The sequence below is a fragment of the Electrophorus electricus genome, chromosome 11 (assembly GCF_041902795.1).
Source record: "Electrophorus electricus isolate QZ-2024a chromosome 11, ASM4190279v1, whole genome shotgun sequence".
NCBI classification, from domain to species: domain Eukaryota; kingdom Metazoa; phylum Chordata; class Actinopteri; order Gymnotiformes; family Gymnotidae; genus Electrophorus; species Electrophorus electricus.
This window is the reverse complement of record NC_137507.1, coordinates 23,626,937-23,642,660: the sequence shown is the minus strand read 5'-3', so window position 1 is coordinate 23,642,660 and position 15,724 is coordinate 23,626,937. Positions and strand designations below refer to the sequence as shown.

Here is a 15,724-nt window from a genome sequence, read left to right as displayed (position 1 = left end):
CACATTTTCCCCATATACTAGAAAAACCTCAGCCTTCATTTCACTCTTCTCATCTGGTAGGTAGGTGAGGGCCAGCCACGATCTCTCCACCCAGCACCAAAGATCAAAATCAGCCCAGTCCACAAACAGGTTGAGAGCCGACAGCTCTGCAGTTGAATATGGAGGGCTCCATGCGGGAGAGATTATTTGAGGCAGAAGCCAAAGGTTCATGCACTTAGGGATCGATACACACCAGCATACTCACTCTTGCTTGGCAGGAGAAAACATCTTCCTCTAGCTTCAGCTCAGTCTCTCGGTCTCTGAGCTCTTCGGGGATCAGGGGTGAGCTCTTCTGCGGTAATAAATTCTATCTCTCAGCAGCACACTGAGGTAAGTTAAGGATGCAGAGGCTGTTTTAAAAGGGGCAGGTGTTCTGTTTACACACATCTCTAGCTACTCCCTTTTGTCAATGGGGGGGGGGGGGGGAGGAATTGTTTTCCAACCTTACTGAGATGTTGTGCCACTGTTCTGAGGGCTGCACACTTCATGCTGCTCTCTTCTGACTCCATGTTCTTTACTCATCATTTTATAGGTATTTTGCATTGGCCAATGTCTTGCAATGACTAACTTTGTCCAATATACTGCTAATTATTTGTAAATGGGCTTTTGAAAGCCAGTCACTCAATGGCCTATTCCTACATTCTGGCAGTTATGTTCCAGTATCCAAAACTGTTTGAAGCTTTGCATATATGTAATATATGTAATTTCTTAGAAACTGCCTAGATCAGCAATGTTTCTTCGTTTGTTTCTTTGTTTGTTTGTTTTTTTGTTTGCTTATTTGCTGTCAGTCTGCTAATGTAAACCTGAACTCACATTAGGAAACACATTAAAGTTAACCTAATTATTTAAGACCACAACATTCTTAAATTCAAAGCAAATGTTACATTGTCCTGAAATAACTTGATATGCCATGGGTGTGTTGCTGAGGGCTGCAGCATCTGTGTCTCAAGCTGTGCACTACAAATCTATTTTTATAATAACCAGTCACTGATCACCTCTGTCATAAGACAATGGGCTAAAATAAACACTGGCTACATATCTACGTCGATCAGGCCCAGAATATTTTATTTTGAATGGTAGTGCCACAGTGGACTGAGACTCTGTCTCAGAGGAAACAGTCTCACATAAAGCTGTGGAAGGTAGCTAATAATGTCTGAACCCAGTGACGCTATCAATGAATATAAACTCACTAGTACTGAATGTTATTGAGGCAGAAATCCAGGTGCACATTGCCAATACTCCCCATATAACTGTCCTAATACTCATCCAGTATGCAAGCATGGTTAATTGTTTCAAGAACCATAGACTTGTGTTCTTCAGAACTGTATACTCACATCCATGGGACGGTCTTGGTTCACTTTGTGCGTGAGTTGTGTTTGAATTGTTACAGCTTTAGACTTAGTTTCTGATGGTTGGAGGACAACAGTGGGTTTTTACAATGAATGTGTGGAGTATGAAATGCAAGGCTTTGGAGGGTGTGCCACATTTTTTTTGTTCTGAGCAGAATCCATTGGAACACAGAAGGAGGTGATTTGTCTTGTTTAAAAGGGCATGCCCTTTCTTGGCACCAATGTCGAGGTGTAATTGGCCCATCGGCTTGAGTGACATTTGCAGGAGCAACTCCCTGAGCATTTCAGCAGCTCTGAGAGGGTCAGGTCCATCTGATGAATCATGCTGAGAGGAAATAGGGATGATGAAGGCTAATGGTGCAACGTACTGGGTGACATTAGCCTTGCAGTCCCAGTCTGCCTACACATGGGTTGCACCACTGATGCAGTCTCAAAACCAACAGCAGACAACACCTAACCAGTGTGCCTGTGTATTATGTAGTATATCCAATAAAACTGAGCAGGCACATTTTCAATTTCAATAAAGAACACTTTCAAAATGGGGTGATTCTTACAGTGGAGACACCATGAATACTTTGAAATAGTTGCTCTAAGAATAAAGACATGCAGTGTGTACCATAACTAGTACTTCTTTCTTTTTTTATAACCCCAAGAAAGGAGAATCGAAAAGCACAGATAAAATAGCTCAACACCTCCCACCGGTGCATCTGTGCTACCTCTGAAGTCTTTTTAAAATCAAGATTTTTGGTGATATTTTGGTGAAATTCCACAATGTGCTCTTGGAAAAGAAATCCTAACAAAGCAAATGTGTGTATTTTGCAGTCTGTGGTTAGGTGTACCATCAAGAGCAGGGCTATAGTGTTTAGTGTTAAAGCAGTATATTATTGGTAGAATGTAACCTCCTGGGCAACATAGTGGGCGTGTGAAAATTTGATTGTGAAGTGACATGTAGCCTTTAATTTCAGGAGATAATCTTATACTGATAGTTTTGCTGTTTTAAGCTTTAAAAAATAATGTAGACAAAATTCTTAGATTTAATAGTGTAATATTTTGTGTGTGTGTGTGTGTGTGTGTGTGTGTGTGTGTGTGTGTGTGTGTGTATGCATGCTTCTAAATGAGTTTACTTTTGTGCTTGTATATGGACATTGCATGCCCAATAGGCAGATAGAACAATACAGTCTAAGAAACCTCTCTCACTTTCTTCAGAAGTGAAAAAATTATTTTCCCCTCCAAAGCCCAGATACAAATGAGTTCAGCTTGGAAAGAGGATCAAATTCAAAATTTCTTTCCTTCTATGCTGGGCCAGAGGGGAAAAGCACCTCACAAACCTCATTAAAATAAGCATACGGGTTTCACAACTCATGTATAAGAAATGGGTAGCATTCCCCTGGCCTGTTTATGCATCACTGGAAAAGGCAGCTGCTGTGATGTCTAGAAGCATGAAAGATGCTTTCTGGGGGAAAAGAGAGGTATAGAAGATCACTGCTAATGTACTTTATATGTTTTTATGGTCACCCTTGCTGGATTGTGAAAATAACAGAGTGTGCATGCTCAGATTTTTTAAACTCTGTTATATTCTTCACCAGCATGTAGGTTAGGGCTTTAAGTAGAGGCTTAGCCCCCACATATTGTCATATGATTTCATATAAAACCAAAAATCACAAAACCACACTTGCTGGTTATAATTCCAATTAATTCTTTGTGAAATCTGATTAGGTGGCCACACAGGAATATCAGAAAAAAATGATATATAGGAAAAATGTTACAAAATAAGTGCACTTTACAGTAGCTCATTATAATGAAGAGCAGAAAGACAAAAGAGTGAAATCATAGTTCAAATCTAAAATGTTGCTTATCTTCCCTCATAAGTGCTTTGGTGAATGGAATTTCCCATCAACCTATTGTCATTTAGCATAGATTCAGGGCAAAGCTAATTAGGCTTATACTCAGAATAATGTCTTTAATCAGGCCATTTCTTTCTATTCATGAATCATTAGCTCAGGTATTTGCAGAGATCTGAGGCAGAAACTTGTTGAGGGCAAGGTTTGGAATGCTGTTTTAATGTAGCAGCTGCTTGAGTGAACATAACATTGGATTTTAGGAATAAGTCCAACACTGTTATCCCAACCAGGAACAAGACTAAAGAACTGCAGCGAACCTGTATTCCTCCTCACAATGTAACATTCAATGTGAAAAATTTGTATTTACACAAGTGATTCTTTATTATATCCCTGTAATGTTGCATAAGATGTATAATCATGCCCCAGTGATTTGAGCTCCTGTAGCTCACTTGGTAGAGCAGGCAGAGAAAGGTTCTAGCAACATCAAGGTCAGATATTTTACCAAAGAATACATATACTGGTATGCTGATAAATATGTCAGTCACTCTGGCTAATGCTAAAAAATATAAAAGTATATCCTGATTAGATTCTTATCATTGTGTATTTCTAATAAAATGTACCAAATGGTGGTAAAAGTAGTGTATAGTGTAGTTCAGTGTATCAATCTTGAAGCAAAATCCAAACTAAAACATTCAGATTTGCATAATTTGATATGTAAGTGGTCATTTAAGAGCTTAATATGGATATTATATTATGCAATATATATGAATTTAATAGTGAATCATCTGCTGCATACTATCAGTCTTCTTCTAAACTTATTAACAAGCAGGAAGTCATCTTTTTCAGGGTGTTTTTTTTTCACCCCCCTCTATGGGCTGTTCAGACGGCTCTTCCTGTGCACTGTGGTGTTCAGGGTACTGGAGGACAGGAAAAAAAAGCCTTTTTGTGTGAAAGTGAAGCAATGTTCAATCATTCTGCTAACTGAGCCACAGTCAACTCATTGATTTATTGTCACATTTCCACACACAGTGTCACCAAGAGTAATCAGTAATCAGTAATCTCTTTCATGCATTGAGTGTGGCTGATTTTAGGGTTCTTTAAAAGTTAATTGTGGCTCATTTTTCAAGGCTGTTTTTTGTTTATTTCATTTTTTAAAAATCTTACAATTATTTCTCAAACTATTTACTGACAGTGTTAAGTACCTGTTTTCAGAGAATGAGCCTTTTTCACCTGTCTGTGGCCTTAATGAGATGGTTCTTTGCCTATAACATTCATTACTTTCCCAGTCAAGCATACCATGACAGAAATGAACATTTTAATGGCTGAGTTTCCTGTGACCACTCCAGTGCTTAAGTATTCACCTTCTACATTATTTTTGCAAAGTCTGCCACAGAGAGTTTGGTTCCCTTCCCCATCTGGGAAAGCAGTAGACAGGTGAAGCAGAAAATAAAGTTGGAATACATAAGCAAACCACTGCCTTACGGAGCAGGGTGTTACTTCTCCTTCACTGCTACCTTTTCAATTTATTCATCTTTTGGAGGCAGATGGTCAGAGAACAGGAGGGCATTTTATGAACAATATCATAGCATACCAAGACCTAAATCGTGATGATAAGAGAGCAAAATATCTATAACGTTTCTAATTTATGGATAAGCAAAGAATTCAAATGGAGGTGAGGGGCGATGTTGTTTCTGTTTTAACAGAGCATGCAGAACCATAAGCTGCTCTTTCATCCATCTTATTCCTGTGTTTCTAGATGCAGCTAAGCAAACCGAAGGCTTGTTTGGTACCAGCAGAGCTGTTTATGGCTCATAAATGATTATAAAATTATTATAAAAATGAGGAGCTTTGTTTTGTGAAGCAGCAAAGCACTTGTGCTTGATTTGAAGGTCTTTTCCATTATAGTCCTCTTGCAAGAAGAATGAAGAAAAAGAAAGAAAAATGTTACTGAAGATGTTATTAGTATCAGGCAGATGGAGCAGCATCTTGCCCTTAAGCCATGTGATCTCTGTATGGAGGTGCCTTGTCCATAATGGTGTGGCAGTGTGGGTAGTGTGCAGCATGGGTCCAAAGCAGGTTCAGATGAGATTTTCTGTACTTTAGTACATATCGTCACTGCGTAAGTCCAAGCTAGAAGCATTCACTGTTAGTCAGGCTTCGATGGTACAATTTAAGGAATATACACAAGATCAGTCCCAGAGACTGTTTTGGCTGGGCTAAGACCTGGCTGCCAGTGTTTGAGTATCTTCAGTGTCATTTTAACCTGGCTAGACCTTCACTGATTGGTGCTGAATACAACGTGAATTTCTTGCAAGTTGTCTTCTCGCTGTGCCTCAGACACTTTTCTTTCTTACTGTATATTATATATGTTTTGTTTATTTTTTTTATAGGTGAACCACGCAAGTTTGACTCAACATTCAGAGGGCCTATTCATAACAGGTAAAGGAACTTTGCATGTGATCCTTAAGTACATAATGCTTTTTGCCGTTCTCCACTGGTACTCCAGACAGTATGATTATTTGACCTGATGGGATGGTTTTATGTTACTGTCAGTTGAATAAAATAGAATAGTGCAGCACAGTCTAGCAGTAGCTTAAATCCAGACAATATAAGTATGTTGTAATGTGACTTAGTGCAAGTTGAGCCTTTAGATTTCTTGGGGAAAGAAAATGTCTTTTAATCTTATATAACAAATACTGATTGTTCTATACTGTTTCTGAGATGGAAGAAGGAAGAGCAGTGTGTGAGTGTAGTGACTGTGGTCCTTCAGCACAGTCTGCCTTCCTAAGGGAGAGTGCACAAGGAATATCCAGCATTTTGGGGAGTTGTGATTCTGTATTCACCTACCTGTGTAGCACTCTGCTGTCCTGCACTGAGCTGCTGCTATACCAGGATGTTCCACAACCTGTGAGAATAGACTCCATAGTTCACAGTAGAAGGTGGTGAGCACTACTTCCAACAGTCCCAGCTTCTGCAGTCTGCTGAAGAACAGGTGCTGGTAGGGTTTTTTTACTATGGAACAGGCGTGCTGTGATTAGTTGAGGTCAGCGTTGATGGTGACCCCCAGGAACTTGAAACCGCTAACATCCTCCACAGCATCCTCTCCGATGTAGATGAGAGAGTGGTCTGCCTCCTGCCTCCTTAAGTTTATGACCAGTTCTTTAGTCTTGCTGAGATTGAGGAACGAGTTATTTTCATGGCATTAGTCTGACAGGATCTTGACCTCCTCCCTGTAGACCATCTCATTACCATAGATCAAGCCCACAATGGTCTTGTCATCACCATACATTATGATGATTTTGGAGCTGTCTTTGTCCATGCAATCATAAATGAACAATGACTAAAACAAAGGACTCAATACACTTCCCTGTGGGATGCTGGACCAAAGAATCAGTATGGATGAAATATTGCTACCAATCCTAATGTACAGTTACACAGGGCCATACTGTGTACCACACAGCAAAATTGCCAGTGTTAAACTGATATCCATGGAGATCAATTTAACACTGGAAAAGTGTATATGTGTCCACACTTGCCAGTGTTAAAACTACTTTCAAAACTAAACCTATATTCAAAAGTAAATCTGTGTCTTTTTAACACCTTGTGTAGTTGAAAACCAGTGCTACTCTACTGTGCCTGTTGTTGACTTTACACTGGTGTTGGAGTTTTAACTCTCATACTTTAATATTTTGGGAGTAAACTACAATTTACTATTTAGCTTTTACATCCAAAATGCTAAACTAACAATTCTGCGAGTAAATAAAAAAACTACTGCAGTAGAATTTAAACTGAAATATTAATCTTCTTGTGATTTTATATAAATGTACAATTAAAAAATACACTCCATTTACTTAAAGTTTTAGTACTTTAGTACAGCACATTGCAAACTGAAATTTCATTCATGAACAACAATGTTGAAGTTGCAGTAACATACCATAAACATTCTGTCATCCATATTGAAAGAAAGCTGTTTATCATAAGGTCTGTAGAATCTCAAATAATCTACATAAATCACTGTTGTCTGTGCCCTGAAATCTGCCCTGAAATCTGTTGCCTCCAGATGGCATGCATTTGGTCATCAATTAAGGATACACTGACATTTGTTGCTAAAATGGAGGCTTGTTCGTGTTTCACAATTATATTGACAATCTTATTAAAAACAGGCATCTAGTTTTCAACGTCTGTGCACACATCCTGATATTCTGTTCCATCATTTTTACCCAGGAAGCAGTAGAGACATAACAAGACACATTCAACACTGGGCTTAATGTTTCACAACTCTCTAGATCACTGTTCACAACGGACCAAATTAAAACCAAATGGGACCGAGTTAAAATTAAAAATCTCAAAATAAAAAGTCAAAATAAATGTTTTTGAAATACTTTACAGATTTTTTTCACTTCAAATTTCGTGCATGACATGAAAGAGTGGACCAATGTCCCAAATAGATATGGGATAATGAATGATTACTTTTGTTCTGAATACAGAGACGAACAGTTTACAATGGTCAGATATTAAATGCTTGATATAGCATGTCATACCATGAATATAGTTGATGAAAACAATTCCCAGTTTGAATCAGAAGGAGTTCCAATAGTCATCATTTCTGTTAATTACATCTCCAAATATTAAGGGAGTGTTATCACGAGTCTCCATTCCTGAATAGCACTGAGGCCTGATCTTTGCTTTCATTATCCACTTTCAATCCATTTGGTCCATTTTCTCTGTTTATCCATAACTGAAACAATGGATCCTTTAACACAGTGTTAAAAGTTATGAAATTCTCATATTGCACAACTCCTAATAAATCATGCATTTTATACATGTTGTATAGTTGTCTGAGACAGGAAAAAATTTAAGTACCTCAACACCAAATGTTGAGCCCAGTGGAGGATTTTGAGGAGAGAAGAAAGAAAATAACTAAGATAGCAGACTACTAGTAATCATTTAAGCGATAGTTTAGTAGTCTAAGAAGAAACACAGACACCAAGCCAATGACTCATACTTTGAGCCAAACTACAAGGGTTTAGTCAGCTTTCTTCACCATTATTTGTCACAGTGATGTGGATACTGTATGTATCCAAAAATGTAGTTAATCTTATTTCATAATAGCTTGTTTTTCACACTGTTAAATGTGTACAAGTGACAGCAGCTCTATGGGCTGGCTCATGTAGCCTACTGTAATCTACTTTGCTATGATTTTATACAGTGAATTTACCTTATGTGTGTACTTTAATCTTAAGTTATAGCCAAATGTAATCACCTGTTTTTTGCTTTTTTATAATAAATAATTCAGTAATTCAATAAGCAATAAAATATGCCAGGTTAGATGATTGTTGCCTATTGGAAGTAATTCAAATGACTGCTATTTCATAATGACATCATATGTAAGCAGTGCTCTTGGTTTATGTTCCATCGTGGCCCACTGGTTTGAGTTCTTTTTTATGTTAATGTTAGTAGCTAGCATTTGGCTAAACCATTTGTGACGGTGTCGGTGGCACAGAGGGAGCGAGAGGTGAGGAAACGTTCGAAGAGTCTTCATTCTTCATGACTTGAGCGACAATGCAAAACAAACAAAAGGAGAGAAAAGCATAGCAAAAATCAGGAACGAGTAGCATACTATGTTGCCTGGCAGGCACAGCGCCGATGGTCCGTACCTATGATCTTATATAGAGGAAAACAAGAGAGGGACAAATGAGAAACAGGTGTGCGCTGACTGTTAGGTAGGTGACAGGGACTGTGGCAGGTGCGGTGTGTGTGTGAGTGAATGAGTGGACGTGTCCCGCCTACCGTGGCACCAGTGTTACCACCAGCTAAATTACGTAGCTAGATAATGTTACTTAAAATCAGTTTAGTTAGATACTTAAAAAACAAACAAACCAAAAAAAAAACCCCACAAAACATTACCTATTACAGTAATAGTTAAAGTGGCACATTGTGTTTTGTTATTCTAGAAACAAGCCACAATGTTTTTTTTTCGGTATCTATGAAACATCTGGCTAACATCTCAACTCACCATGGAGGAAAGAAATTCCTTTAATTATCTTCTTCTACAGGAACTCCACGCAGAGATTAATTTTGGTCATTATGTGTATATGCTAATGGACTTGGCTACATGTGTAGAACCACCTCATTCTCCAAGCTGCAGCTGGCATCTTCCCAGTTATCTTAGACTGCGGCTCAGCTGCGGCTGGACATTTTCAACTTGGGTGTACATAAAATAAGCAATTTTGCAACTCCAAGAAGAACTCTTAACAACTTTCAGTTTTATTTTTCTTACAATATGTATATAGATGTCCATCTATTTTCCTTCACAAGTGAGCAAGGAGAAAGTGGCACCAGTTTGAGTTTGTAGAAACTGAAAATGAAGCTTGGGGGTGTAGCGCTGTTTTACCCCACAATCTGTAAAATCAAAGATATTGGTCTTCATACTGGCTTTCTACACCAACAATTAATCAGGAGAATGACAGAAAGTGCCTGTTTGTGTCTGACTGGAGTTAAAATAACACCAGCACTGATTTTGTTGTTCAGAGCCAGAAGTTTAGAAAATATTTAATAACAGTTTTGAATGCTGAGCAGTTTTGAATGCTGAGAGGTAATCTACAAAATTTAGCCTTGCATAACACATTTTATTGTGCAGGTATGTGAGAGTGTTATGAAGCATAAGGGATGTTCCATTCTATAGCCTTGTTTTGGTGGTATGCAAACTGGATGGGGTCAACTATATTCGTGATGATATCCCAGTACCAGCCTTTGAAAGAAATTCATTGCAATAGGATGGAGTGCAACTGGCTGACAGTCAATGCATTCTGGACCTTTTGGTATAAGGATGATAGTCATGTTAATAAAACAGGTGGGTACTTTTAAAGACAGATTAAAATATCTGTGAAAACATTATCTGTTATAATTCTGTTGATTCCTAAATTTGTGCTTAAATTTCCTGGACCTGTAATATTTTTCCCTGCTTTTACCTGTGAAGAGATAGACCTTGGAATATTTACAGACCATAGAGACTGCTAACATTAGTTCTTTAACCACCAGTTTGTCTTCTTTTTTGTTTATTGTATGTGTAGAAATAAAATCTTTTGTTTAGCTATTGTTAGCTATTATTGTAGACTTGTTAGCACTAGCTAAACTGCAGTAAAGGTGGCACCCCTCTGTTTTACCTAACATCTGCTCTCCAAAATAAGTTCATTTGGCTGCAATTTATGGTTCCAAAGTGCTCTATTTCGCAGTACCAAGTAATGCTGAGTAAATTGTTACAGGACCACCTGGTCATTTTTCAGTGCACATTTTTGAGTCACTCATTTACTAACCCAAATGTGTGAGTCCTTTGTGGATATAATTGTGAAGATTAATTGCTATTGTGTGAAGATTCATAGGTAATTAATGGACCATTTCTTACAATGCAATTACACATCAAGAAAGCTTAAGCAAAAGACATTCCCCAAAAATATCTGTTCCTCACATTTTAGCTTCATTGAGAGTAAATTAGGGATGAATAATCCCCCAGCAGGGACTTGAATGCCTTGGCTATTTAAATTCTTTCTCAGTCCCTCTAAGACTCCCTTGAAGTGGAAAGAGAGAGATGGAAGAGATTGCCTTTTGATAGCAGATGTAATTATAGATCCACTACAAACAGAAAAGCAGTTATGCAGGCTCTGCAATCTCCTCTTCCTCCCTCTCTCTCTCTCTCTCTCTCTCTCTCTCTCTCCCAGGAGCTGTAAACAAAAGACTAAAGACTGTAAGGAGTAATGTGGAATATTATTTTGTTGTTGTTTTGATTGATAGTTTGGGCGGTTTTTTTTTGTTTTTTGGAGTGGCAGGAGCTGAATTCAGTCTTGGTGGTATCTGCTTTATTGGGGTTCACTGTGTTTTGTCAAGAAAATTATGTTGTTTCCTCCAAAACTTACATCTATATTTCAGCACATTTCATGAATTTAATTTCCACTCCTGTTGTCGAGAGGTTAACAATAGCTAGAAGGACGTTAGCTAGCAAACTGTAGAGTGGCTATCTCCATGTTACCAGATTAGTTAGTTATCTTCCGAGTTATTCCTTGAACTATAAACTTAAACATTTACCTGACAAAGGAATTGACAAAGATACATCTTTTATTAAAGAGTTATATGATAACACAGGCAATTTCTTCGAATGGTACACAGGCAGGGGTAACGTTGAGCGGTAAGGAGGCGGACGCATGTGCGGAGAGGAGCGAGATTTATTTTGGGCAAATCAAAAATCAGAACCGTTTAGGCAGTCCAGGGTCATAGAGCCGACGCGGAGAGTACGAGGATACATGACTTAACAAAAACACACACACGAAGGCACACGGGACAGCAGGCTATAACTAAGGCAAGGGAAAACTCAGGGCTAGGAGTACAAAGAAACAACCATAACACATTAAAACATTCAAACAATGACCAGCCACGACCAAGGCACACAACAGGGTTTAAATACATGAACTAGAAACGAGGGACAGGTGTAATCAATCAAACAATGTGAGGACAAAACGAAACTATGGAACGGAACTAAACTGAAGACAGCGAAAACACGGAAGACGGAAGAGAATTATCGTGATAGCAGGAAAATAAAATGAACATATACTAGATATTGTTACTTGCTTTTGATCTCAACAACACAAAGTAAACTTGTTAGTTCACATGAAACTTTCAATGTAAGGTGATCTGGCTTCAACCGACAAAAAGTGGATAAAATCACAAGCATAGCTAGCTAGATACCTACAGGTTGCAGTCAGGCATGTGATGCCAATACAATTATATATGAACCTCAAACATGCCTGTTTTAATTTTTTTTTTTTAATTAAATCCTTTCTGAAATCCTATGCTTTAAATGCTGTAAACAGATTCTAGGGTTTCTCAATACATCTGATGATGTGTTATTGACACTGACTAATTGTTGTAACCTCATTCAAAGTTTCAGTGGTATGTGATTAAATCTAGCTGTGTTTCCTGCAAAGTGCACATCCCTTAACACCACAAGTCAGAATATTACCTGACAGAGTAAAAAAGAATCTGATAATTTCACAGAAAACATAGGCTTCCCTGTTGTACCAACATTGTGCCATCTGGAATAAAACAGTTTCATATTTCTAAAACGTCATCACTTGGTTTAGTGTACTGGACAACTGAACACACGACTGTGCCTTCCCTTTTGCATAACACGTATGCTCTATAGGTTTAACAATGTAAGATTTGTATAATTTTTTTAATTCATGGCACACATTGGAAATGAACCTTGTGGGATTCCTATGAAACATTTTGTAAAGTTTATGAAATATTTGCATGACACTATATTGTTATGTTAAACATTAGCAATTTTTTTCCTAAGAAAGATATTTTTCCTAATAAAAAATAAAATATTGTTCAAAAACCAAACTGGCTCATCATTTCTATCTGAGAACAATCTGGCCATGGCCTTAATATTCCATTGAGTACCGTGATTAACAGCCCACTGCTACACTACTCAGCAGAGCTTGAATATAATGGTGCAATAAGGGAGAATCAATAATGCAACCACACCTATACGAATCATTAGACACAATTGGCTAGTCGGGTGGACAGTGAAAACATTTACTGCAAAATAGCTTAGTACCAGTGGATGATCTATGGGTGGGGCCACGTAAGTCTTTGATATCATTGTGAAATCAAATTTCATCCATCCTAAAGACCTCTTCTGAGACTGCGGTACATACACAGCTAGCGAGCCACGACGCCCGCCATACGACGTAAGCGTCCTAATTGTGTACACACTAAGATTATAAGTCATACACCTAGCTACTATATAGTTTACTAATCTTAATACTGTGTTTTTAAGGGTTAGTACACTAAAGGTACTGCACCGATTTGTACTAACAGGAAGTGATAGTGTTGTTATGTCAACGTTACACAAAGCCGGGAGTCTGAAGGCTACGTTGGGAAACGGCAAATAACATTGTTTTATTTCCCTAGCAGAGAAGCTAATGTTATGTCAATTAAAGGACAGCAGCCTACTCTGCGGGCGTTGGAATTTCTATCAGTTAATATTGATATTCATATTGATATTCACATTTACAAATATGGGTAAATGAATCATTCACTAACATTAGCTAGCTAGTTAGGTTTCTTACGCTACCTTTGCAAGGTAACTTAAACCAAACTAGTGTAAGTTTATTCAATTTACTAATGAATATACTTTTTTACAGAAATTTCGGTTACACGCACATACGCCAATAATAACTCCATTGCTCTGGGACTCTCAGAATCTAATAACTATATAACAGCTATCCCATATTAGATACGAGCACATAAGTGTTTGTGGATGTTGGCACACCGGAAATGTTGGCGTCCTGGTACGCTACCTTGAGCAACAAGCAGCCGTAACGGCACTGCTCGTGAGTACGTCAAAATACCCGTGAAATCGGTACTCTGGATGGTTCCGACATCAGTGATGCTGAGAATAATGTGAACCTTCTTAAAACTGAAAGCAGCCAGCCCTACAGTGTCTCTCATTGTGACCCTGAATCGCATGGCTGAGCATAGCGTGGACACCGACTAGGAAGACTATCCTGTCATGGCTCTCATTAAGAGAACCATGCTGAAAGAAATCTTGAACAGACAAACACAGGATCATCTGTTGGAGAGGACCGCATTGGACCCAGGAAAAAAAAAAAAAATTAAAAAACATTTTTCTTCATTCAAATTTTAATTAAAATACAGAGAGAATATTGAATTGAGTATGAATCAAATTCCATCATTATCTGATTATATTGTTATACCCTTAACAATGTGTGCCCAGAAGAACAAGATTAACTATATTCGAAAGAAACCACAGATTTAGTTTCCTTAGGTCTTGTAACTGTCATGACGTTTATAGTGAATTGCTATTTTACCCTTAATGAAGTACCAAAAGTCCTATTGGTTGTCATTTGTGTGTGTGTGTGTGTGTGTGTGTGTGTGTGTGTGTGTGTGTGTGTGTGTGTGTGTGTGTGCGTGCGTGCGTGCGTGCGTGCGTGCGTGCGTGTGTGTGTGCGTGCATTTTGTAATTTTTAGAGAGTGTGCTAACTTATAAGGAAAGTAATGTTCAGTGTTGCTAAATTTTCTGGTAATAATTAATCACAGTATATATTGAGAAAAGCATGCTAATATGTCATTTGCAATTTGAGTACATATCAAAACACTACTTAACCATTTATTGTTCACATATCAAAAGAATTTGTCAGTTTTATTTTTTTGTGGTTTTAAGATTCAGATTTAAGATTTTTCTAAAAGAGGAGGATGTGTGCAGATGTATGCAGCTCAGTGCAGTTTCATTTAGGGAAACCTGCTGTTGCAATTGGAAATCCATTCCCCCATTCCAGATCCATCACTCTTCAAACAAAGCACTGCAAATAGCAAAGTTCTCTCTAATCCATAATATGTCACATTTACACTCTTTATTAAAATACATACAGGGTAGACCCTAAAGAGAGAGTTACACACTTGTCTCAATTTTATGGATGATAGGGTCCCCTATGGCATTTGCATTCAGTCTATTCAAAGTCTAAATCCCACCTTGTTTTATGTGCTTGATCTGCATGTACACTGTATGAAAACATTTATCCATGCAGGTTTCCTGTTGCCCAGACATCAGGAGTAAGCACAGACTGAAAGTCAGGAAGCTGAGTCAGCTGAAAAGCCACAGAGCAGCAGACCAGAACTGACCCATGGCTGTGTATGTGGCAGTGAGTGTGGATCCTAAAGCAGGAAGAAAAAACCCTCCTCAATTATTCATGGAAAAAGCACTGTTCGTTAAAGCCTGCTGTGTCCCATGTGAGGTGAATTCTTCTGAAGGCAGTCTTTTGCCATGAGAGCAGACCTCTCAGACACCAAAGCCTCACCCAGACTGGAGTCCCCAAAAGTGTTTCCTGCAAGTGCTCTGCAAAAGTTAACACAATATGAGCACTGCAATATTTTTGATTGACTTGACCCTTCTGGAAAATGTGATCATTTAATAAGTGATTCATTATTTATTAAAATCTCACTAGTCCCTAAAGGATTAGGACAAAATAGCCTATCCACACTGTCTTAGTATTTTGGGTTCATTTAGAGTTTATAATAAGTTTTCTATGATACATATGCATTAAGTTGTAAGGGAAACGCCTGACCCAAATAACCCAACAGCATGGAGTATTTTTTAACCAGCTGTGTAGGTTAGAAATATCCTCATAATGTAATCAATCAGTTTTATTCAGAGTTCTCTCCCTACTTCTGCACTGACTCACCTGTCCTGCTGCCAGACATTTTTAATGTCCTCTCAGCCCTTGAAGTGGCAGCTGTGGCCTAAAGGTGAGGCAAGTGTTGGGCCTGAAAGGCTGCTGGTTCATCCCTTAGACAGACAGGAATTTTCCTGGGTGGGGGAAGTGAATGAACAGCACTTTCCTATGTGCACTTGCGTAAGTCACCAACTGAACATTATCAAATTAATTTGTAACTGACTCAGAGTGAAAGGTAGATCAT

At 38.3% G+C, this 15,724-nt stretch overlaps 1 protein-coding gene across 9 annotated transcripts in view; it reads left to right on the top strand.

Annotated features, from left to right (window-relative positions):
- Nucleotides 1–15,724, top strand: part of slc44a5a (solute carrier family 44 member 5a) — a 65,237-nt gene that overhangs the window by 22,865 nt on the left and 26,648 nt on the right. For 8 of the 9 annotated variants that reach the window (XR_014125793.1, XR_014125794.1, XM_081722673.1 and 5 more), the window contains one exon: nt 5,620–5,668. Coding sequence is in view for 4 of the 9 variants with exons in the window: in XM_081722673.1 (XP_081578799.1) it covers nt 5,620–5,668 (49 nt within the window). In the remaining 5 variants the exon portion in view is untranslated. Of the gene's footprint in view, nt 1–5,619; nt 5,669–12,798; nt 12,976–15,724 lie in introns of those variants that run through there. The other variant, XM_081722676.1, reaches the window with a different exon arrangement.